Source organism: Telmatherina bonti (genome assembly GCF_933228915.1).
Source record: "Telmatherina bonti genome assembly, chromosome: 18".
In the NCBI taxonomy this organism is placed as follows: Eukaryota; Metazoa; Chordata; class Actinopteri; order Atheriniformes; family Telmatherinidae; genus Telmatherina; species Telmatherina bonti.
Window position 1 is genome coordinate 2,820,747 of NC_136616.1, and position 25,209 is coordinate 2,845,955.

The 25,209-nt window shown below is 50.5% G+C and overlaps 1 protein-coding gene across 16 annotated transcripts in view; it reads right to left on the reverse strand.

Moving 5' to 3' along the window:
* The window catches only part of ank2b (ankyrin 2b, neuronal), a 354,512-nt gene extending 330,138 nt beyond the window's left edge, over window positions 1-24,374 (reverse strand). For all 16 annotated transcript variants that reach the window (XM_079257624.1, XM_079257625.1, XM_079257630.1 and 13 more), the window contains exons 1-3: window positions 24,044-24,374; window positions 10,945-11,046; window positions 5,865-5,963 (exon numbers count right to left, since the gene is read on the reverse strand). In XM_079257624.1, coding sequence (XP_079113750.1) covers window positions 5,865-5,963; window positions 10,945-11,046; window positions 24,044-24,184 — 342 coding nt within the window. In that variant the 5' untranslated portion in view covers window positions 24,185-24,374. The remainder of the gene's footprint in view (window positions 1-5,864; window positions 5,964-10,944; window positions 11,047-24,043) is intronic.
* Between the last annotated feature and the right edge of the window lie 835 nt (window positions 24,375-25,209).

Sequence of the window (25,209 nt, forward strand, 5' to 3'; positions counted from 1 at the left end):
TGTGTCGGGGTGTGTCTGGGTGTGTCGGGGTCTGTCTGGGTGTGTCTGGGTGTGTCTGGGTATGTCTGGGTGTGTCTGGGTGTGTCGGGGTATTTCTGGGTGTGTCTGGGTGTGTCTGGGTATGTCTGGGTGTGTCAGGGTATGTCTGGGTATGTCTGGGTGTGTCGGGGTGTGTCTGGGTGTGTCTGGGTATGTCTGGGTGTGTCTGGGTATGTCTGGGTGTGTCTGGGTATGTCTGGGTGTGTCTGGGTGTGTCTGGGTATGTCTGGGTGTGTCTGGGTATGTCTGGGTGTTTCGGGGTGTGTCTGGGTGTGTCTGGGTATGTCGGGGTATGTCTGGGTGTGTCTGGGTGTGTCTGGGTGTGTCTGGGTATGTCTGGGTGTGTCTGGGTATGTCTGGGTGTGTCTGGGTATGTCTGGGTGTGTCTGGGTGTGTCTGGGTATGTCTGGGTGTGTCGGGGTGTGTCTGGGTTTGTCTGGGTGTGTCTGGGTATGTCTGGGTATGTCTGGGTGTGTCTGGGTATGTCTGGGTGTGTCTGGGTATGTCTGGGTGTGTCTGGGTATGTCTGGGTATGTCGGGGTATGTCTGGGTATGTCTGGGTGTGTCTGGGTATGTGTGGGTGTGTCTGGGTGTGTCTGGGTGTGTCTGGGTATGTCTGGGTGTGTCTGGGTGTGTCTGGGTATGTCTGGGTGTGTCTGGGCGTGTCTGGGTGTGTCTGGGTATGTCTGGGTGTGTCTGGGTGTTTCTGGGTATGTCTGGGTGTGTCTGGGTATGTCTGGGTATGTCTGGGTGTGTCGGGGTGTGTTTGGGTGTGTCTGGGTATGTCGGGGTGTGTCTGGGTGTTTCGGGGTGTGTCTGGGTGTGTCAGGGTATGTCTGGGTGTGTCTGGGTATGTCTGGGTGTGTCGGGGTGTGTCTGGGTATGTCTGGGTATGTCTGGGTGTGTCTGGGTGTGTCGGGGTGTGTCTGGGTGTGTCTGGGTGTGTCTGGGTGTGTCGGGGTGTGTCTGGGTGTGTCTGGGTGTGTCTGGGTATGTCTGGGTGTGTCTGGGTATGTCTGGGTGTGTCTGGGTATGTCTGGGTGTGTCTGGGTGTGTCTGGGTATGTCTGGGTGTGTCTGGGTATGTCTGGGTATGTCTGGGTGTGTCGGGGTGTGTCTGGGTGTGTCTGGGTATTTCTGGGTGTGTCTGGGTATGTCTGCATGTGTCGGGGTGTGTCGGGGTGTGTCTGGGTGTGTCGGGGTGTGTCTGGGTGTGTCGGGGTGTGTCTGGGTGTGTCGGGGTATGTCTGGGTGTGTCTGGGTGTGTCGGGGTGTGTCTGGGTGTGTCGGGGTATGTCTGGGTGTGTCTGGGTGTGTCGGGGTATGTCTGGGTGTGTCTGGGTATGTCTAGGTGTGTCTGGGTATGTCTGGGTGTGTCTGGGTAGGTCTGGGTATGTCAGGGTATGTCTGGGTGTGTCTGGGTATGTCTGGGTGTGTCTGGGTGTGTCTGGGTATGTCTGGGTGTGTCTGGGTGTGTCTGGGTGTGTCTGGGTATGTCTGGGTGTGTCTGGGTGTGTCTGGGTATGTCTGGGTGTGTCTGGGTATGTCTGGGTATGTCTGGGTGTGTCTGGGTGTGTCTGGGTATGTCTGGGTATGTCTGGGTGTGTCTGGGTGTGTCTGGGTATGTCTGGGTGTGTCTGGGTATGTCTGGGTATGTCTGGGTGTGTCTGGGTGTGTCTGGGTATGTCTGGGTGTGTCTGGGTGTGTCTGGGTGTGTCTGGGTGTGTCTGGGTATGTCTGGGTGTGTCTGGGTGTGTCTGGGTGTGTCTGGGTGTGTCTGGGTATGTCTAGGTGTGTCTGGGTATGTCTGGGTATGTCGGGGTATGTCTGGGTGTGTCTGGGTATGTCTGGGTGTGTCTGGGTGTGTCTGGGTATGTCTGGGTGTGTCTGGGTGTGTCTGGGTGTGTCTGGGTATGTCTGGGTGTGTCTGGGTGTGTCTCGGTATGTCTGGGTGTGTCTGGGTATGTCTGGGTATGTCTGGGTGTGTCTGGGTGTGTCTGGGTATGTCTGGGTATGTCTGGGTGTGTCTGGGTGTGTCTGGGTATGTCTGGGTGTGTCTGGGTCTGTCTGGGTATGTCTGGGTGTGTCTGGGTGTGTCTGGGTATGTCTGGGTGTGTCTGGGTATGTCTGGGTGTGTCTGGGTGTGTCTGGGTATGTCTGGGTGTGTCTGGGTGTGTCTGGGTATGTCTGGGTGTGTCTGGGTGTGTCTGGGTATGTCCGGGTGTGTCTCGGTGTGTCTGGGTGTGTCTGGGTATGTCTGGGTGTGTCTGGGTGTGTCTGGGTGTGTCTGGGTATGTCTGGGTGTGTCTGGGTATGTCTGGGTGTGTCTGGGTATGTCTGGGTGTGTCTGGGTATGTCTGGGTGTGTCTGGGTGTGTCTGGGTGTGTCTGGGTATGTCTGGGTATGTCTGGGTCTGTCTGGGTGTGTCTGGGTGTGTCTGGGTATGTCTGGGTGTGTCTGGGTGTGTCTGGGTGTGTCTGGGTATGTCTGGGTGTGTCTGGGTATGTCTGGGTGTGTCTGGGTGTGTCTGGGTATGTCTGGGTGTGTCTGGGTATGTCTGGGTGTGTCGGGGTGTGTCTGGGTATGTCTGGGTATGTCTGGGTGTGTCTGGGTATGTCTGGGTATGTATCGTGTGTCTGGGTGTGTCTGGGTGTGTCTGGGTATGTCTGGGTGTGTCGGGGTGTGTTTGGGTGTGTCTGGGTATGTCTGGGTGTGTCTGGGTGTGTCTGGGTATGTCTGGGTATGTATCGTGTGTCTGGGTGTGTCTGGGTGTGTCTGGGTATGTCTGGGTGTGTCTGGGTGTGTCTGGGTGTTTCTGGGTGTGTCTGGGTGTGTCGGGGTGTGTCTGGGTGTGTCTGGGTATGTCTGGGTGTGTCTGGGTGTGTCTGGGTGTGTCTGGGTATGTCTGGGTGTGTCTGGGTATGTCTGGGTGTGTCTGGGTATGTCTGGGTGTGTCTGGGTGTGTCTGGGTATGTCTGGGTATGTCTGGGTGTGTCTGGGTGTGTCTGGGTATGTCTGGGTGTGTCGGGGTGTGTCGGGGTGTGTCTGGGTGTGTCGGGGTGTGTCGGGGTGTGTCTGGGTATGTCTGGGTGTGTCTGGGTGTGTCTGGGTGTGTCTGGGTGTGTCTGGGTATGTCTGGGTGTGTCTGGGTGTGTCTGGGTATGTCTGGGTGTGTCTGGGTGTGTCTGGGTATGTCCGGGTGTGTCCGGGTGTGTCTGGGTGTGTCTGGGTATGTCTGGGTGTGTCTGGGTGTGTCTGGGTGTGTCTGGGTATGTCTGGGTGTGTCTGGGTGTGTCTGGGTGTGTCTGGGTGTGTCTGGGTATGTCCGGGTGTGTCTGGGTGTGTCTGGGTGTGTCTGGGTATGTCTGGGTGTGTCTGGGTGTGTCTGGGTGTGTCTGGGTATGTCCGGGTGTGTCTGGGTGTGTCTGGGTGTGTCTGGGTATGTCTGGGTGTGTCTGGGTATGTCTGGGTGTGTCTGGGTGTGTCTGGGTGTGTCTGGGTATGTCTGGGTATGTCTGGGTGTGTCGGGGTGTGTCTGGGTGTGTCGGGGTGTGTCGGGGTGTGTCTGGGTGTGTCTGGGTGTGTCGGGGTGTGTCTGGGTATGTCTGGGTGTGTCTGGGTGTGTCTGGGTGTGTCGGGGTGTGTCTGGGTGTGTCGGGGTGTGTCTGGGTATGTCTGGGTGTGTCTGGGTGTGTCTGGGTATGTCTGGGTGTGTCTGGGTGTGTCGGGGTGTGTCTGGGTATGTCTGGGTGTGTCTGGGTGTGTCTGGGTGTGTCGGGGTGTGTCTGGGTGTGTCTGGGTGTGTCGGGGTGTGTCTGGGTGTGTCTGGGTGTGTCGGGGTGTGTCTGGGTGTGTCGGGGTGTGTCGGGGTGTGTCTGGGTGTGTCTGGGTGTGTCTGGGTGTGTCGGGGTGTGTCTGGGTGTGTCTGGGTGTGTCTGGGTGTGTCGGGGTGTGTCTGGGTGTGTCGGGGTGTGTCTGGGTGTGTCTGGGTGTGTCGGGGTGTGTCTGGGTGTGTCGGGGTGTGTCGGGGTGTGTCTGGGTGTGTCGGGGTGTGTCTGGGTGTGTCGGGGTGTGTCGGGGTGTGTCTGGGTGTGTCGGGGTGTGTCGGGGTGTGTCTGGGTGTGTCTGGGTGTGTCGGGGTGTGTCGGGGTGTGTCTGGGTATGTCTGGGTGTGTCTGGGTGTGTCTGGGTGTGTCTGGGTGTGTCTGGGTGTGTCGGGGTGTGTCTGGGTGTGTCTGGGTGTGTCGGGGTGTGTCTGGGTGTGTCGGGGTGTGTCTGGGTGTGTCGGGGTGTGTCTGGGTGTGTCGGGGTGTGTCGGGGTGTGTCTGGGTGTGTCTGGGTGTGTCGGGGTGTGTCTGGGTGTGTCTGGGTGTGTCGGGGTGTGTCGGGGTGTGTCTGGGTATGTCTGGGTGTGTCTGGGTGTGTCTGGGTGTGTCTGGGTGTGTCTGGGTGTGTCGGGGTGTGTCTGGGTGTGTCTGGGTGTGTCGGGGTGTGTCTGGGTGTGTCGGGGTGTGTCTGGGTGTGTCGGGGTGTGTCTGGGTGTGTCGGGGTGTGTCGGGGTGTGTCTGGGTGTGTCTGGGTGTGTCGGGGTGTGTCTACGGTCGGGCTGGTGAGACTAGATATGATGTGTAAACAGCAGCATATCTACTGCTGGTGGGAATTGTCAGAAGGGTCAGGGGTTAGGGTTAGAAGGTGGCACAGAGCATAAAGGGACATGTTTCCGACTGGCTTTAAAAGAACCAAACCACATGTCCAGGATGAATCTGAACACCAGCACATGTAAACCTCCGGCTGATAGCGTGAGGCAGAACAACATTTTGGTCCAGAAGTTCAGATATGTCTCTTTTTGACCCAGTTTGGTTTCATCTGTCCCCCAGCTGGGACGCCTCAAACCAAACAAATCTCTCCTGCCCAGCTGCCGTTCAGCGTCTGCTGGGCAGGATGTGTTTGCACTGCGGAGACACCCTGCAGCAAGCCGAAGCTTCTCCTGCTGCAGGGTGACCTGAGCAGAAAATTGTTCCCTATCAGCACATCGCTGTCCTCTTCGACGCGCCTGCAGACCTCACTTTTCTCTTTCTCTCTTTAAAAGCGACGTTAAGGAGGATCAAACAGTGTGAAGTTTAAAGGAGGAGCCACAGAGCAGCTGTGCAGGAGGAAGTTTGGCTCTGTGACATCTGAGATATGATCTTATTGCTGTCACATTATTCCCATTAATTCCATCCTGTCAGGCAGAAAGAACACGACTCATCGATCGTAAACGTATGAAGTAAGCGTGTAAGAAAATATCAACTTTGTGTGATGTTGTGTCGATATTCAGAAGCACTGTTGACTTCATGAAGAGATCTTTCCTGATGGCAGATTTGAATGTTTTTATTCACGTTGTAAAGATCCAGTGTTTTTACTTCCTCTGCAGTGAAACGTAGATCCTCTGTTCTTAGCAAGCTGGTGTCCAGCATGAAGCAGCTTTCAGTGTTTTTACTACGTTACAGCAGTTTTCAGGTTCTAGTAAAGACAAATGGAAACACATCAACCTGTCTATAGGAAGGTAATTTACCGTACTGCTGCTCCTGTGTTGTGAAACGTATCATCTCGCCCATTTCACACCACTACGATGAACTCATAGTGGTTGTTAAACGCTCTGTTTGGACATGTGACTTAATTCTTCAGCATTTTGCAGTTTTTCCCAAAACATTTCATGTTCTTCCTCATGTTTCATGTCTGTCACCGGTCCTTCAATCAGCTTGGGATATGAAAAAAGCTTGATATTATTTCTTCGCATTTGTCCAACTCATGTGTAACCAGACCCTATGTTGACGCAGGTCTTACCTTAGTGGATGAATCCACAGCTGCCCCTCGATCCAGAAGCTCCTGGACCAGGTCCATGTGGCCCTCCTTGGCTGCCAGGTGCAGTGCATTAAGACCATTCTGGATAAGAAGAGAGAGGACATGTCAGGCATGAAGCTGGGGGGCAAAAAACAACGACAAACAATGGAATGGGAAAAAGACAGGATTGTGCTCCTCTAAGTGGACCTGTGTCTCTGTGTCCATGTCAGCGATGGATTACATGTTATGATGGTGGATCAAAGCCATTACTGGGAATAGTTGCATGTTTGTGTCTCAGTCGGTGCAGAGCCAATAAAAACCCTTGTTTCTCATCTGAAGATGTTCCAGCCGATATCCCAGCATCTGCGATGTCTAAAACTATAAATAAACACGGCGATCTGGACTCCATAACTTCAGACGTTTCACGTTGTAAGCAACGGGCGTGCGAGGGTCATGTGATTCCAGGAGCAACTCATTCATGATTCTCCAACAAGTGAGGAAATAAACATGAAGAAGAGGAGCTACGCATTCAGCAGTAGACTTATATGAATTTATTTAACTTAACTGAGTTCAACTTTATTTGTTAGGCTAAGAGTGTAGCAAGCATAGTTAAAGCGAAGGTCCACGCCAAGATGAGTAAACGACGTATGTAAGCAGTGCAGCGATGACGACAGGGTCAGATCGGAGTAAAATTCATAACAGAAAAACAAAAGCACTTGTCAGATTTCTGCCTTGTTTTCTACATATTTTCAGCTCTGACTGATTCGGTTAGCATATGGATGCTAACCGGGTTAGCAGCAGCTGAAAGGGATGCTGATCCTACTGATTTTGTGTGAAAGTGTGAAAATGCTTTAATGTTGTTAAGCACTTTGACATGCATATGTGTGAAAAGTGCAACATAAATAAAGTTTGTTTTGATATTATTTCCACTCCTGCTACTGGTTACCTGCTATCCCGACTGAACCAATCAGCTGCTTCTTCAGCTTAAAACCAACCGAACTGAAGCAGCCGAGCAGCAGCCGAGCAGTGCTATGAAAGTCAGCTTCCTGTTTTTCTGATTGTTTCAGGAAAAGCATCAGACGGGTGTTTGAAGCAGCATCTGTCGTCCAGCAGAGGAAAAACTAAAAAAGCAGTTCTGTTCTGAATAAATGAATCCTGGGAGTTTAGCCTCGAAGACAACTTGTGTTGTTAAAAATGGATGTTTATGTCTGAACTTCGCTACTTGCTTACTGTAATGAGCTTCTGTCTGTATGAAGAGAACCTTCTGCAGGGATTTAAGCAGAGGGTTCACACACCAGCATGGCATCCATTCGCCAAGCCTCTGCATCAGGCTGCATGTCAGCCCACGCTTCCATCCATAATTTCCGCCTGAACCACATTGTTCACAACAGATCAAGTCTTAGATCTGCTACGGCAGCCACTGCAACTTCGCTGCACTGAACCCCAAACTGCCCCCCCGATGTGCCTATCGGGGTATGAGTGTGTTGAGTGAGTGTGTGTGTGAATGGGTGAATGTGACAAGTAGTGTAAAGTGCTTTGAGTGGTCTGTATGACTAGAAAAGCGCTATAGAAGTACAAGTCCATTTACCATTTTTTACTGCCATGTGTTACCATTGTGTTACCGTTGTGTTAGTGTCATGTTACAATTGTGTTACCGTCGAGTTAAAATGGTGTTATCGTCATGTTACCATTGTGTTACCTTCGTGTTACAATGGTGTTACCGTCATGTTGCCATTGTGTTACCATTGTGTTACCGTCCTGTTACCATTGTGTTACCGTCATGTTACCATTGTTTTATTGTCATGTTACCATTGTGTTACCGTTGTGTTATTGTCATGTTACCGTCATGTTGCCATTGTGTTACCATTGTGTTACCGTCCTGTTACCATTGTGTTACCGTCATGTTACCATTGTTTTATTGTCATGTTACCATTGTGTTACCGTTGTGTTATTGTCATGTTACCATTTTGTTACCATTGTGTTGCCATCGTGTTACCATTGTGTTACCGTCATGTTACCATTGTTTTATTGTCATGTTACCATTTTGTTACCATTGTGTTACCGTCGTGTTACCGTCATGTTGCCATTGTGTTACCATTGTGTTACCGTCCTGTTACCATTGTGTTACCGTCATGTTACCATTGTTTTATTGTCATGTTACCATTGTGTTACCGTTGTGTTATTGTCATGTTACCATTTTGTTACCATTGTGTTGCCATCGTGTTACCATTGTGTTACCGTCGTGTTACCATTGTGTTACCATTGTGTTACCATTGTGTTACCGTCCTGTTACCATTGTGTTACCGTCATGTTACCATTGTTTTATTGTCATGTTACCATTGTGTTACCGTTGTGTTATTGTCATGTTACCATTTTGTTACCATTGTGTTGCCATCGTGTTACCATTGTGTTACCGTCGTGTTACCATTGTGTTACCGTCCTGTTACCATTGTGTTACCGTCATGTTACCATTGTTTTATTGTCATGTTACCATTGTGTTACCATTGTTTTATTGTCATGTTACCATTGTGTTACTGTCGTGTTACCATTGTGTTACCGTCATGTTACCATTGTGTTACCGTCATGTTACCATTGTTTTATTGTCATGTTACCATTGTGTTACCATTGTTTTATTGTCATGTTACCATTGTGTTACCGTTGTGTTATTGTCATGTTACCATTTTGTTACCGTTGTGTTATTGTCATGTTACCATTTTGTTACCATTGTGTTATTGTCATGTTACCATTGTGTTACCGTCATGTTACTATTGTTTTATTGTCATGTTACCATTGTGTTACCATTGTTTTATTGTCATGTTACCATTGTGTTACCATTGTTTTATTGTCATGTTACCATTGTGTTACCATTGTTTTATTGTCATGTTACCATTGTGTTACCGTTGTGTTATTGTCATGTTACCATTTTGTTACCATTGTGTTATCGTTGTGTTACCATTGTGTTACCGTCATGTTACCATTGTTTTATTGTCATGTTACCATTGTGTTACCATTGTTTTATTGTCATGTTACCATTGTGTTACCATTGTTTTATTGTCATGTTACCATTGTGTTACCATTGTTTTATTGTCATGTTACCATTGTGTTACCGTTGTGTTATTGTCATGTTACCATTTTGTTACCATTGTGTTATCGTTGTGTTACCATTGTGTTACCGTCGTGTTACCATTGTGTTACCATTGTGTTACTGTCATGTTACCATTGTGTTACTGTCGTGTTACCATTGTGTTACTGTCGTGTTACCATTGTGTTACCGTCATGTTACCATTGTGTTACCGTCATGTTACCATTGTTTTATTGTCATGTTACCATTATGTTACCATTGTTTTATTGTCATGTTACCATTGTGTTACTGTTGTGTTATTGTCATGTTACCATTTTGTTACCATTGTGTTACTGTCGTGTTACCATTGTGTTACCGTCATGTTACCATTGTGTTACCGTCATGTTACCATTGTTTTATTGTCATGTTACCATTGTGTTACCATTGTTTTATTGTCATGTTACCATTGTGTTACCGTTGTGTTATTGTCATGTTACCATTTTGTTACCATTGTGTTGCCATCGTGTTACCATTGTGTTATCGTTGTGTTACCGTTGTGTTACCGTCGTGTTACCATTGTGTTACCATTGTGTTACCATTGTGTTACTGTCATGTTACCATTGTGTTATCGTTGTGTTACCGTTGTGTTACCGTCGTGTTACCATTGTGTTACCATTGTGTTACCATTGTGTTACTGTCATGTTACCATTGTGTTACTGTCGTGTTACCGTTGTGTTACCATCATGTTACAACTGTGTTGCCATTGTGTTACCATTGTGTTACCGTTGTGTTACCATTGTGTTACCATTGTGTTACTGTCATGTTACCATTGTGTAACTGTCGTGTTACCATTGTGTTACCGTCGTGTTACCATTGTGTTACCATCATGTTACCACTGTATTATTGTCGTGTTACCATTGTGTTACCGTCATGTTACCATTGTGTTACTTTCGTGTTACCATTGTGTTACTGTTGTGTTACCATTGTGTTACCGTCATGTTATCGTCGTGTTACCATCCTGTTCCCATCGTGTTACCGTCATGTTACCGTTGTGTTACCTTCGTTTTACCGTCATGTTACCGTTGTGTTACCACCATGTTACCACCATGTTACCGTCGTGTTACCGTTGTTACCAATGTGTTACCCTCATGTTACCGTTGTGTTACCTTCATGTTACAGTCGTGTTACTGTCGTGTTACCGTCTTGTTACTATCGTGTTACTGTCATGTTACCATTGTGTTTCCGTCATGTTACCGTCATGTAACACTTGACTTTGTTGAAAGTCAAGTGTAGCAGGAGTTTACAGGATTTCCACATTCGTCTTTAGAAGTCCTCACAGATTTTGTATGTGTTTATTTTCCCAGCGTAGCCTCGTGATGATGCTCGACTCACTAAAAGCAACAACAGACTCTTCCTCTCCCTAAAAACATCAACAGGAAGCTGACTAAACACCATGCTGAAATGGATCGCATTTTAGGCAATTTCTGAATAAAACCTGTTAACAGGCTGAGATGTCTTTTTCACAGGATTCAGGATTTAGACCGTCTCATCAGATGTGTAAATCCACCTCCAACATCAGAAACATTAGCCCACATTAGCAACTCGCTCGCTAACTGCGTGGCCTTCATTACAGACGTGCATTCTGGAAGTCAAAAAAGGCAGAACTGAAGCTGTTTGCCAGCTTCAGAGGAACAATGAGAACAAGACTGGAGCCATGCGGCGAAGAGGGAGCTGAAATGTGGCATAGCTGCAGACATGGCAACACAACAGCAGAGCTAGCATAGTGGAGCTGAGACGAGAGAGAAAACTTCAGGGTTTGATTCATTTTGTGCAGCTTCGTAATGACAAAGATTCCCCACGCTGGTGTCCTACTCGGCGGTTTACAACACGTTAATCTGCAACCTCACGCACTGAGCAGCGAGATTTACTCTGCTTTTCTCACATTTTAAGATTTTATTGCAATAAAAACAAAATCTGGAAATCAGGGTGTCCATGTGAGTGGTCGATAGCACCGTGTCCTACCTGGTTGCAGGTGCTGATGTCCACACCCCCTTTCAGATATTCCAAAACCTTGTCGATGTTGCCTGCTCTCGCCGCTCGCAGGAAACTGGTGTTACTGTCCGACTGGAAGAGACAGGAGACAAAACATGATTTCAACACTGAAAACACCTTCAGATTTTAGTTTGATGGATAAAAAACAGATTTAGCCTGAATGAGTCACTTTCCCACAAAGATGATTTAAAAGCCAGTAAATGGTCAGCGAGTCATTTTCATGACTCACCGGTAAAAAAGCCTCAACCTGACACAGATTTAGACGCAGCCAGACATGTTTAACTCTAAATGCTGACACGTGGAGGAAGATAAACACACAAACTTATGCTCCAGGAGCTTTTTCCCATCAGCTCAGCTGGAAAACATCGGATCGGACTATGTTCAGATGTTTCTCTTGGAACTGCTGCTTTGCAGCTTTGTAACCAGCAAACAGGATCAACACTACGCAGACGACACGCAGCTTTATGTCACACAGATAATTCATGTTATATTCTGATCTTTAAAGTCCAAACTGAGATTATATCCAGTTAAAAGTTCCTCTGCCAAAGTATTACCTCCACCTGCTCACCAGTTTAACGCATATCCAACCAACCAATCAGACGGCAGCGTGTAGACCTGCTGAAGTTCCATCTGAGCATGAAGAACAGACATTTTCAGGTTGCTGGTCTGAGTATTTACTGGGATTTTCAGCCACAACCATCTCCAGGGTTTCCAGAGGTCTGAAGAAGAGAAAACATCCAGCAGCAGCAGGTATCTGGACCAGAACCAGCAGAAGAACCACCAGAACTGGGTTCCCTCCTGTCAGTAAGAACAGGAAACTGAGGCTACAATTCCCACAGACTCACCAGAACTGGACAATAGAAGATGGAGAAACGTTGCTGGTCTGATGAGTCTCCAGTTCAGCTCCACATTCACATGGTAGGATCAGAATCTGCTGGAAACATCATGACAACATGGATCCATCCTGCCGTCAGGATCCACTTTGGTCCCTTAGTCCCACCAGGACCTGGTCTAACCTCCACAGCCTACCTGAGTCCTGCTGCTGACCATGTCCATCCCTTTCTGAGCACAGTGGAGCATCTTCTGATGGAAACTTCCAGCAGGATGATGCACCAACACTTTTCAATCTATCACACCACAAAGAGGTCCGACCCAGTACCAGAAGATGGTCCTGATAACAAACACTGGTTTTCCTAAAAGGTCCAAACTGATAAAAACCGAATATAAACGGGACGACTGGTTCAGTTTTAAGCACAGCGATGCTGTGTGGTTGGTACCAGGACCGGGACCAGGACACGTCTGGGTTTGGATTCTGGACGTAACTGGAATACCTGGAAACAGAGCAGGACGGCGAGGAGGCAGCATGACTCAGCAGTTTCCCTGCGATGCCTTCACTGACACGGACTCCTGGCTCACACACAGCTGCTGATGCTCCCTGCTTCCAGCGGGAGGCGAGCGGTCCGGTCCGGTGCAGGACCGCCGCCTGTCTGCGTTATGGACACCAGCAGGCTGTGGAAAGTTTGTCTGAAACGTCGGCAGACCTGCTGACTCCAGCGCTGAGGCTGCAGCATGACGTCTGCTTCACACACACACTAAGAGTGTGTGAGGCTGACCTGCAGTCAGCTGCACTGCATCACTGGGCATCACACACACACCCTGCTGCTGCATAACACACACATTCATACGCAGGCCGGCTCCTTGTAGACTCCTTATGATGCGGGGGGCGTTACGACATCCAGCCTAGCAGAAACCAACGGGGTCTTATAGTCCTGCCGACGTCTCGACCCGGAAAGCTGCAAGACCTGCTAGAACCCCATCAGGAAGGACCCTTCCTGGGGTGCTCCAGACCTCCATGCTGCGGACAGCGGACCCACTTTCCCTCCAACCACTGTAACCACCTCCGGTCCCGCAGGATACTGGTCCTCCTGGTCCGGTCCCGCAGGATACTGGTCCTCCTGGTCCGGTCCCGCAGGATACTGGTCCTCCTGGTCCGGTCCCGCAGGATACTGGTCCTCCTGGTCCGGTCCCGCAGGATACTGGTCCTCCTGGTCCGGTCCTGCAGGATACTGGTCCTCCTGGTCCGGTCCCGCAGGATACTGGTCCTCCTGGTCCGGTCCCGCAGGATACTGGTCCTCCTGGTCCGGTCCTGCAGAGCCGGTCCTCCTGGTCCGGTCCCGCAGGATACTGGTCCTCCTGGTCCGGTCCCGCAGGATACTGGTCCTCCTGGTCCGGTCCCGCAGGATACTGGTCCTCCTGGTCCGGTCCTGCAGAGCCGGTCCTCCTGGTCCGGTCCTGCAGGATACTGGTCCTCCTGGTCCGGTCCTGCAGAGCCGGTCCTCCTGGTCCGGTCCCGCAGGATACTGGTCCTCCTGGTCCGGTCCCGCAGGATACTGGTCCTCCTGGTCCGGTCCCGCAGGATCCGGTCCCGCAGGATACTGGTCCTCCTGGTCCGGTCCCGCAGGATACTGGTCCTCCTGGTCCGGTCCTGCAGGATACTGGTCCTCCTGGTCCGGTCCTGCAGAGCCGGTCCTCCTGGTCCGGTCCCGCAGGATACTGGTCCTCCTGGTCCGGTCCCGCAGGATACTGGTCCTCCTGGTCCGGTCCCGCAGGATACTGGTCCTCCTGGTCCGGTCCTGCAGAGCCGGTCCTCCTGGTCCGGTCCTGCAGGATACTGGTCCTCCTGGTCCGGTCCCGCAGGATACTGGTCCTCCTGGTCCGGTCCTGCAGAGCCGGTCCTCCTGGTCCGGTCCTGCAGAGCCGGTCCTCCTGGTCCGGTCCTGCAGGATACTGGTCCTCCTGGTCCGGTCCTGCAGAGCCGGTCCTCCTGGTCCGGTCCCGCAGGATACTGGTCCTCCTGGTCCGGTCCCGCAGGATACTGGTCCTCCTGGTCCGGTCCCGCAGGATCCGGTCCCGCAGGATACTGGTCCTCCTGGTCCGGTCCTGCAGGATACTGGTCCTCCTGGTCCGGTCCCGCAGGATACTGGTCCTCCTGGTCCGGTCCCGCAGGATACTGGTCCTCCTGGTCCGGTCCCGCAGGATACTGGTCCTCCTGGTCCGGTCCTGCAGCTTCCAGAACGGGTCGTGTGCAGAACTCGACATGTGAACATCCGACACATCCACCGGCTGTAAACATATTTATTTATATTTACAGATTGTTTACAAACTAAAAACTTCTTTACTGACTTCTTGTTTACGAAGTTAAAGATCTCTGTGGATCTTTTCTCATCTTTGCTCGGAGTAAAAGTCTCCTTGTTGGCTCCTCGTTCGGGACCGATCCAGTTTTTCTCCGTTCTGACGGAACAAGGAGGTCCGTTCTCCGTCTGACGACTTCTGTCAGAATGATCCGGTTAACGGTTAAATAAGTTTTAGGACTTTATGAATAAAACCTCGTCTAGTCTGAAGAAGCTGGAAGTGATGTGAACATAGAGAGGCTGCTTCAGTTTTCCGTCTTCCAGCCAACTTCTCCTGAAGGTTTAATCCAGAGAAACTTCCGGAATCTGGAGCAATGAAATAATGACACAGGAAATTCCTCGACACTCCTTCCTGCCGTTTATTCTCTCTGTCGTCCCGACCAAATCCGGCCCGATGAATCCTTTCCTCCACCAGCCGCCATTACCTCGCCCTTCATCCTTCTGCTGGTTGCTATAGCGACGTGTAGACCAGCAGGAGTCCCGGACAACCGAGGCTTTTCAAAGGAAAACTCTGAACATCCAGGATAAAGAGAGCCTTGTGGCAGCCAGCAGAGAGAGTCTCCTAACTGGTGGTGATAAGGTGCTCAGTCTGTCGCTCTCACGATGCTTTCACTGCACTTTGGGAATCAGGAAAAACTCACGTCTGCGATGAAACCCAGCAGAAAGGTGCTCTGAGCGGAGGAATAAGTTAGACACAGTAAATCCCTTCATCATACTTTGCTGTTGCTTATGTTTCATCTTGTATCTCCTCCTCGTGGCCTCATCAAACCTGTCGAGCGTGATTCCAGAAGTCTGCGCTCCAACAGTTTACATCAAATTTTCATTTCCAAAGTCACTGTCTGCCCCCGGCCTCATCAATAACGCAAAGCGTTGGCCTTAATCGTCTCTAACGCCGACATTAGCGACCACCGCGCAGCCTCCCACCACCCACTCTTCCAAGGTTACCATAGCACCTACTCTTCCAAGGTTACCATAGCAACAGGGATTCTGTCAGCAAGCTAGCATTGGCACCACAGGAAAGGGAGGTGTCCAAGACGAGTCTGCATGGAAATACATGAACATATGTAACGCTGATGTTCTGCTCGCTTGTGCTAACACATCCCACTTTGCTACAAGCTAACACTGTAGGCTAAAAGCTAACACTGTAGGCGACAAGCTAACACTGTAGGCTACAAGCTAACACTGTAGGCGACAAGCTAACACTTAACTACAAGCTAACACTGTAGGCTACAAGCTAACACTGTAGATGACAAGCTAACACTGTAGGCTACAACCTAACACTGTAGACGACAAGCTAACACTGTAGGCGACAAGCTAACACTGTAGGCTACAAGCTAACACTGTAGGCTACAACCTAACACTGTAGACGACAAGCTAACACTGTAGGCGACAAGCTAACACTGTAGGCTACAAGCTAACACTGTAGGCTACAAGCTAACACTTAACTACAAGCTAACACTGTAGGCTACAAGCTAACACTGTAGACGACAAGCTAACACTGTAGGCTACAAGCTAACACTGTAGGCGACAAGCTAACACTGTAGGCGACAAGCTGACACTGTAGGCTACAAGCTAACACTGTAGAGGACAAGCTAACACTGTAGGCTACAAGCTAACACTGTAGAGGACAAGCTAACACTGTAGGCTACAAGCTAACACTGTAGGCGACAAGCTAACACTGTAGGCGACAAGCTAACACTGTAGGCTACAAGCTAACACTGTAGGCTACAAGCTAACACTGTAGAGGACAAGCTAACACTGTAGACGACAAGCTAACACTGTAGGCGACAAGCTAACACTGTTAGCTACAAGCTAACACTGTAGGCTACAAGCTAACACTGTAGGCTACAAGCTAACACTGTAGAGGACAAGCTAACACTGTAGGCTACAAGCTAACACTGTAGGCGACAAGCTAACACTGTAGGCAACAAGCTGACACTGTAGGCTACAAGCTAACACTGTTAGCTACAAGCTAACACTGTAGGCGACAAGCTGACACTGTAGGCTACAAGCTAACTCTGTTAGCTACAAGCTAACACTGTAGGCTACAAGCTAACACTTAACTACAAGCTAACACTGTAGGCTACAACCTAACACTGTAGGCGACAAGCTAACACTGTAGGCGACAAGCTAACACTGTAGGCTACAAGCTAACACTGTAGGCTACAAGCTAACACTTAACTACAAGCTAACACTGTAGGCTACAAGCTAACACTGTAGACGACAAGCTAACACTGTAGGCTACAAGCTAACACTGTAGGCGACAAGCTAACACTGTAGGCTACAAGCTGACACTGTAGGCTACAAGCTAACACTGTAGAGGACAAGCTAACACTGTAGGCTACAAGCTAACACTGTAGAGGACAAGCTAACACTGTAGGCTACAAGCTAACACTGTAGGCGACAAGCTAACACTGTAGGCGACAAGCTAACACTGTAGGCTACAAGCTAACACTGTAGGCTACAAGCTAACACTGTAGAGGACAAGCTAACACTGTAGACGACAAGCTAACACTGTAGGCGACAAGCTAACACTGTTAGCTACAAGCTAACACTGTAGGCTACAAGCTAACACTGTAGGCTACAAGCTAACACTGTAGAGGACAAGCTAACACTGTAGGCTACAAGCTAACACTGTAGGCGACAAGCTAACACTGTAGACGACAAGCTGACACTGTAGGCTACAAGCTAACACTGTTAGCTACAAGCTAACACTGTAGGCGACAAGCTGACACTGTAGGCTACAAGCTAACTCTGTTAGCTACAAGCTAACACTGTAGGCTACAAGCTAACACTGTAGGCTACAAGCTAACTCTGTAGGCTACAATCTAACAGTGTGATCGACAAGCCAACAAAAGAAACACTAGTGTCCAAGCGAGAACTAAAAGAGAAAAATCTATAAGGTAAAACACTACAGCTATAAGAAACGTAGTAGATCTAGCGCTACCAGATCTACATCTGCATACAAGAGGATGGGAAAACAGCTCTGTGCTAGCTCTAAGCTAGCCCAATTTTGCCCACACCTCTATAAAAAAAGGTCATTTGTGTTTCTAGAAATAAAAGGAGATATTACGTCTGTTAAGTGATGTTTAAAACACTGTAGGTTGTTATAATAAGACAAGCGTGAAGTTCCTGCTTAATGTCCAATGATGTGAACATTTCACAGAATTCAACATTTAATCTACAAGCTGCTAAAGAGCGTTAAAATATTTAGTTGTCAGACATGTAATTCTCTCAGTGGGTCAAAAAATACTAAAACTCTATAAGTCAACGTACTCCAAACGTTGTTATATTTACGCTAACATGTAGACATAAAGCTAGCAAGCAATTCAGCCATATTTTAATGAGGGGAAACCGCAGGTAAAGTCATGATGTCTTATAAACGCCACCTTTAATCAGCACAAACAACTCAATATATTCAAGTCTAAGCTGAATAAAATGCTACGACACCAACGTTACAGCAGTGATGAGAGCGGAAAGATGTGGATGCAACAACAGCATCTCTGTTTACGAGCACTTGGCAGATTGGTGCTGCTCCGTTTGGGCTTTACGTTCATATTAAAAGCTCCTTTGGGTGGAAGCCCTGCGGTCTGGAGATTATCACAGCACTTCAATCAATGCAGATAAACATCAGGAGAGGGTTTTGCCAACACGACTGGTTTTCCTACCATGCACCCTTTCCAGCAGAGATGTGTTTTAATGAGCATAAAAATGACTCAATATGAATTTTTTTTCCCACTGCTGTAATAAACGTCACACCAGGTCAGATTCTGGGGGTGGGAACGATATAAGAAGCATCGCTGCAGGTTCTCAGAAGCGTTTCTCCTGCAAGAGCTGCATAAAATCCCGTCCATGGGTTGAGATTTTACGAGAACTGTAGCTTATGCCAAGAATCCAGGTATGCAGGTCTGCAGGTATGCAGGTCTGCAGGTATGCAGGTATCCAGGTGTCCAGGTCTGCAGGTATGCAGGTATCCAGGTGTCCAGGTATGCAGGTCTGCAGGTATGCAGGTATCCAGGTGTCCAGGTATGCAGGTCTGCAGGTATGCAGGTATCCAGGTGTCCAGGTATGCAGGTCTGCAGGTATGCAGGTATCCAGGTGTCCAGGTATGCAGGTCTGCAGGTATGCAGGTATCCAGGTGTCCAGGTATGCAGGTATGCAGGTCTGCAGGTATGCAGGTATCCAGGTGTCCAGGTGTCCAGGTATGCAGGTCTGCAGGTATGCAGGTATCCAGGTCTGCAGGTATGCAGGTATCCAGGTGTCCAGGTATGCAGGTCTGCAGGTATGCAGGTATCCAGGTGTCCAGGTATGCAGGTATGCAGGTCTGCAGGTATGCAGGTCTGCAGGTATGCAGGTATCCAGGTATCCAGGTATCCAGGTGTCCAGGTATGCAGGTCTGCAGGTATGCAGGTATGCAGGTCTGCAGGTATGCAGGTATCCAGGTGTCCAGGTATGCAGGTCTGCAGGTATGCAGGTATCCAGGTGTCCAGGTATGCAGGTCTGCAGGTATGCAGGTATCCAGGTGTCCAGGTATGCAGGTCTGCAGGTATGCAGGTATCCAGGTGTCCAGGTATGCAGGTCTGCAGGTATGCAGGTATCCAGGTGTCCAGGTATGCAGGTCTGCAGGTATGCAGGTATCCAGGTGTCCAGGTATGCAGGTATGCAGGTCTGCAGGTATGCAGGTATCCAGGTGTCCAGGTGTCCAGGTATGCAGGTCTGCAGGTATGCAGGTATCCAGGTCTGCAGGTATGCAGGTATCCAGGTGTCCAGGTATGCAGGTCTGCAGGTATGCAGGTATCCAGGTGTCCAGGTATGCAGGTATGCAGGTCTGCAGGTATGCAGGTCTGCAGGTATGCAGGTATCCAGGTATCCAGGTGTCCAGGTATGCAGGTATGCAGGTCTGCAGGTATGCAGGTCTGCAGGTATGCAGGTATCCAGGTGTCCAGGTGTCCAGGTATGCAGGTCTGCAGGTATGCAGGTATGCAGGTCTGCAGGTATGCAGGTCTGCAGGTATGCAGGTCTGCAGGTCTGCAGGTATGCAGGTATCCAGGTGTCCAGGTATGCAGGTCTGCAGGTATGCAGGTCTGCAGGTATGCAGGTCTGCAGGTATGCAGGTATCCAGGTGTCCAGGTGTCCAGGTATGCAGGTCTGCAGGTATGCAGGTATGCAGGTCTGCAGGTATGCAGGTATCCAGGTGTCCAGGTATGCAGGTCTGCAGGTATGCAGGTATGCAGGTCTGCAGGTATGCAGGTATCCAGGTGTCCAGGTATGCAGGTCTGCAGGTGTGCAGGTATCCAGGTATGCAGGTATGCAGGTCTGCAGGTCTGCAGGTATGCAGGTATGCAGGTTGTGTCGGGGCTTTGGTCCTGCTGTGGTTTTTCACTCCTTCTCCCTACATCTCGCTGCTGTTTGCAGTCAGGTTATTTTTCTCTGTGATTATTTGTAAAAAGATTTCTGTCTCCTCCTCCGTCCACACACACCTTTACCTGAAACGGTCACATGATCCCTAGGTCACATCCGGCAACGTGTAAATGGGAAAAAAATGCTTTTGTTCCGCTTTGGCACTTTTCTTCCACGTGACCGTTTGAAAAAGCACCTGATGAAGCTCTTGGCGATATTGGAGGTTTTTCTGAATGTTGGCGTTCCCATTTGGTTCTGCTTGGTTCTGTTTGTCCACGGCGAACGGGAAGCCGGGCTGACATGAGACTTGGGACAGTCTGGGGAAGCAGAGCTGCTTGACGTGGTCTTACTGAGGTCCAGTCCTCCTGGGTTGACGTGGTCTTACTGAGGTCCAGTCCTCCTGGGTTGACGTGGTCTTACTGAGGTCCAGTCCTCCTGGGTTGACGTGGTCTTACTGAGGTCCAGTCCTCCTGGGTTGACGTGGTCTTACTGAGGTCCAGTCCTCCTGGGTTGACGTGGTCTTACTGAGGTCCAGTCCTCCTGGGTTGACGTGGTCTTACTGAGGTCCAGTCCTCCTGGCTTGACGTGGTCTTACAGAGGTCCAGTCCTCCTGGGTTGACATGGTCTTACTGAGGTCCAGTCCTCCTGGCTTGACGTGGTCTTACTGAGGTCCAGTCCTCCTGGGTTGACGTGGTCTTACTGAGGTCCAGTCCTCCTGGCTTGACGTGGTCTTACAGAGGTCCAGTCCTCCTGGGTTGACGTGGTCTTACTGAGGTCCAGTCCTCCTGGGTTGACGTGGTCTTACTGAGGTCATGTCCTCCTGCCTTGACGTGGTCTTACTGAGGTCCAGTCCTCCTGGCTTGACGTGGTCTTACTGAGGTCCAGTCCTCCTGGCTTGACGTGGTCTTACTGAGGTCCAGTCCTCCTGGGTTGACGTGGTCTTACTGAGGTCCAGTCCTCCTGGGTTGACGTGGTCTTACTGAGGTCATGTCCTCCTGGGTTGACGTGGTCTTACTGAGGTCCAGTCCTCCTGGGTTGACGTGGTCTTACTGAGGTCCAGTCCTCCTGGGTTGACGTGGTCTTACTGAGGTCCAGTCCTCCTGGGTTGACGTGGTCTTACTGAGGTCCAGTCCTCCTGGGTTGACGTGGTCTTACTGAGGTCCAGTCCTCCTGGGTTGACGTGGTCTTACTGAGGTCCAGTCCTCCTGGGTTGACGTGGTCTTACGGAGGTCCAGTCCTCCTGGGTTGACGTGGTCTTACTGAGGTCCAGTCCTCCTGGGTTGACGTGGTCTTACTGAGGTCCAGTCCTCCTGGGTTGACGTGGTCTTACTGAGGTCCAGTCCTCCTGGGTTGACGTGGTCTTACTGAGGTCCAGTCCTCCTGGGTTGACGTGGTCTAACTGAGGTCCAGTCCTCCTGGCTTGACGTGGTCTTACTGAGGTCCAGTCCTCCTGGGTTGACGTGGTCTTACTGAGGTCCAGTCCTCCTGGGTTGACGTGGTCTTACTGAGGTCCAGTCCTCCTGGGTTGACGTGGTCTTACTGAGGTCCAGTCCTCCTGGGTTGACGTGGTCTTACTGAGGTCCAGTCCTCCTTGGTTGACGTGGTCTTACTGAGGTCCAGTCCTCCTGGCTTGACGTGGTCTTACTGAGGTCCAGTCCTCCTGGGTTGACGTGGTCTTACTGAGGTCCAGTCCTCCTGGGTTGACGTGGTCTTACTGAGGTCCAGTCCTCCTGGGTTGACGTGGTCTTACTGAGGTCCAGTCCTCCTGGGTTGACGTGGTCTTACTGAGGTCCAGTCCTCCTGGGTTGACGTGGTCTTACTGAGGTCCAGTCCTCCTGGGTTGACGTGGTCTTACTGAGGTCCAGTCCTCCTGGGTTGACGTGGTCTTACTGAGGTCCAGTCCTCCTGGCTTGACGTGGTCTTACTGAGGTCCAGTCCTCCTGGCTTGACGTGGTCTTACTGAGGTCCAGTCCTCCTGGGTTGACGTGGTCTTACTGAGGTCCAGTCCTCCTGGGTTGACGTGGTCTAACTGAGGTCCAGTCCTCCTGGCTTGACGTGGTCTTACTGAGGTCCAGTCCTCCTGGGTTGACGTGGTCTTACTGAGGTCCAGTCCTCCTGGGTTGACGTGGTCTTACTGAGGTCCAGTCCTCCTGGCTTGACGTGGTCTTACTGAGGTCCAGTCCTCCTGGGTTGACGTGGTCTTACTGAGGTCCAGTCCTCCTTGGTTGACGTGGTCTTACTGAGGTCCAGTCCTCCTGGCTTGACGTGGTCTTACTGAGGTCCAGTCCTCCTGGCTTGACGTGGTCTTACTGAGGTCCAGTCCTCCTGGGTTGACGTGGTCTTACTGAGGTCCAGTCCTCCTGGGTTGACGTGGTCTTACTGAGGTCCAGTCCTCCTGGGTTGACGTGGTCTTACTGAGGTCCAGTCCTCCTGGGTTGACGTGGTCTTACTGAGGTCCAGTCCTCCTGGCTTGACGTGGTCTTACTGAGGTCCAGTCCTCCTGGGTTGACGTGGTCTTACTGAGGTCCAGTCCTCCTGGGTTGACGTGGTCTTACTGAGGTCCAGTCCTCCTGGGTTGACGTGGTCTTACTGAGGTCCAGTCCTCCTGGGTTGACGTGGTCTTACTGAGGTCCAGTCCTCCTGGCTTGACGTGGTCTTACTGAGGTCCAGTCCTCCTGGCTTGACGTGGTCTTACTGAGGTCCAGTCCTCCTGGGTTGACGTGGTCTTACTGAGGTCCAGTCCTCCTGGGTTGACGTGGTCTTACTGAGGTCCAGTCCTCCTGGGTTGACGTGGTCTTACTGAGGTCCAGTCCTCCTGGGTTGACGTGGTCTTACTGAGGTCCAGTCCTCCTGGGTTGACGTGGTCTTACTGAGGTCCAGTCCTCCTGGGTTGACGTGGTCTTACTGAGGTCCAGTCCTCCTGGGTTGACGTGGTCTTACTGAGGTCCAGTCCTCCTGGGTTGACGTGGTCTTACTGAGGTCCAGTCCTCCTGGGTTGACGTGGTCTTACTGAGGTCCAGTCCTCCTGGGTTGACGTGGTCTTACTGAGGTCCAGTCCTCCTGGGTTGACGTGGTCTTACTGAGGTCCAGTCCTCCTGGGTTGACGTGGTCTTACTGAGGTCCAGTCCTCCTGGGTTGACGTGGTCTTACTGAGGTCCAGTCCTCCTGGGTTGACGTGGTCTTACTGAGGTCCAGTCCTCCTGGGTTGACGTGGTCTTACTGAGGTCCAGTCCTCCTGGGTTGACGTGGTCTTACTGAGGTCCAGTCCTCCTGGCTTGACGTGGTCTTACTGAGGTCCAGTCCTCCTGGCTTGACGTGGTCTTACTGAGGTCCAGTCCTCCTGGGTTGACGTGGTCTTACTGAGGTCCAGTCCTCCTGGGTTGACGTGGTCTTACTGAGGTCCAGTCCTCCTGGGTTGACGTGGTCTTACTGAGGTCCAGTCCTCCTGGGTTGACGTGGTCTTACTGAGGTCCAGTCCTCCTGGGTTGACGTGGTCTTACTGAGGTCCAATCCTCCTGGGTTGACATGGTCTTACTGAGGTCCAGTCCTCCTGGGTTGACGTGGTCTTACTGAGGTCCAGTCCTCCTGGGTTGACGTGGTCTTACTGAGGTCTGAGCTTTTTCTGTCTCGGATCATCAGGCTATCCCCTCATCCTCTTCCTACAGTCAGGATCGTAGTGCTGTAGGACTCGAGGGCCCATTCGGCATAACAAACAGACACGGTTACCTCTGGTACCATGTATGTCCAGCATACCGCGGCACCGTATTGACTCTCACTGTGAGGTTGATGAGAGCTCTAACAATAAATAAAAGCACAACATGTGGATGAAAAATGGCAGCAGTGAATGGAAAGACACTGAATGCTGAGGGATGCCATCATTTTAGCATGTCAGGAGTGAAACAAGCTAACGAGGCTCTGCTGACAGTGTGAGGTCAGCATGTGTGCACGTCATAACCTGTGCTGACCTACAAAGCCAGCTGGAGCAATCACATCATGCTAAGACTAACTTCTGCTGTTGTGGTTCATACATGCTCAGCGATACGTCACAGCAGCAGAGCTCAGGAGCCGAAGAACTATCATCTTCAAACCTGTTCCAGGAAAAACCACAACAACTGTGTTGCCACCAAACAGCAGCAGAAGTTCCTCCAGTCAGTAAAGTTGCAGAAAGCGTCCGCATGCTGCTTCGTCCATGTCCGGCTGTCTTTACCGGAAGCAAAGAGGAGGAATAAAAACAGGCAAACAAAACCCAGTAACCTGTCTCTCACACATCTATAAATACCCTCCATGTTTTCAGCCAAGGCTCGAGGAGCAAAGGTTGAACGTGTAAAAGTAGAGCATGCATTGTGTTCACAGACTCCCGTCGCTTGTAGCTACACACATAAAGCTCATCCATTAAAACTTTCCGATTGTTTGTGGCCTAAACCTGCCTGAAACGGCTCCGAGCTGTCCCGGCTGCACCTGCTTGTGGAAGGTCTTACCAGCATCAGGGGAGGCTGCGCAGGAAAATGCTCCATGCAGTAGTACTCTGGCGGAGCATTCGGGTCCAGGTGTGATTGGTTCCCAACAGCTATCAACCCCTTATCAGAGCCGCACACCTTACACATGGCAGCGTTGCCCATGGTGCCAGGAGTTTCCGTCTATCCCATCCGAACGTAAAGGAATCCAAAGGAGCACATCTAATCACTCTGATAATCCCCTCCCTGCCTCCACTGTCCTCCCCCACAACTCCAGGAGGGGTGAGCCCCTCAGAGCCAACCTGGCTTCCCTCTGGCCTCAGCAGAGCTGCTGGTAAACTTGACTGGACTCAAGTTTTCCTGTTCGAGTAGCCAGCAGAGTGCTAACCCTCCCCATTACCAATTCCAAATGTCTGGCCACTGACGAACAGCCACCCCCACCTCTCCCTGTCACCTCCCCACCCGGCTATTTTTACACCCACCAGCCCAGCTATGCATGCAGACAGAGGGGAGAGAGAGGGTGGTCCGCATGGGAGTCGCCTGGAAAACTGGGAACAGGGAGGTGACATGAACCGGTTCAGGACAACGATACAATCATTTCATATCATGTCCAGTTTTTGTCCAACCAGCAAATTTTCTCTGAAGGATGTGGTACCAGCCGTGTACTAAATACCAGACCAACAATAAAAACTCCTCACATGTTTCCTGAAACACGACCCCAACATGTTCAGCAGTATGTAGCTCTGATTACACAAGTACTCTCCAGCAACACACCAGCAGAACTGCAGCGAGAAGGTCAGGACTTTCCAAGCAAACTAGACTCTGAAGAAACAAACATCTAGCAAATCCAGACTTTTCTACAGACAGGATTTGTGTGATCAGGACTTCTTTCAGAGGTACCTGTGACGTCTGTGGTACGAATAAAACACTTTAAACAAATGTGTTGACTTTAAGAAAGCTAACCAGTCCCCCCAGAACTCTGTGGTCCCCTAGACCTCCATAAAACCCTACAAGTCTAGAACTCTGTGGTCTCCTAGACCTCCATAAAACCCTACAAGTCTAGAACTCTGTGGTCTCCTAGACCTCCATAAAACCCTACAAGTCTAGAACTCTGTGGTCCCCGAGACCTCCATAAAACCCTGCAAGTCTAGAACTCTGTGGTCTCCTAGACCTCCAAAAAACCCTGCAAG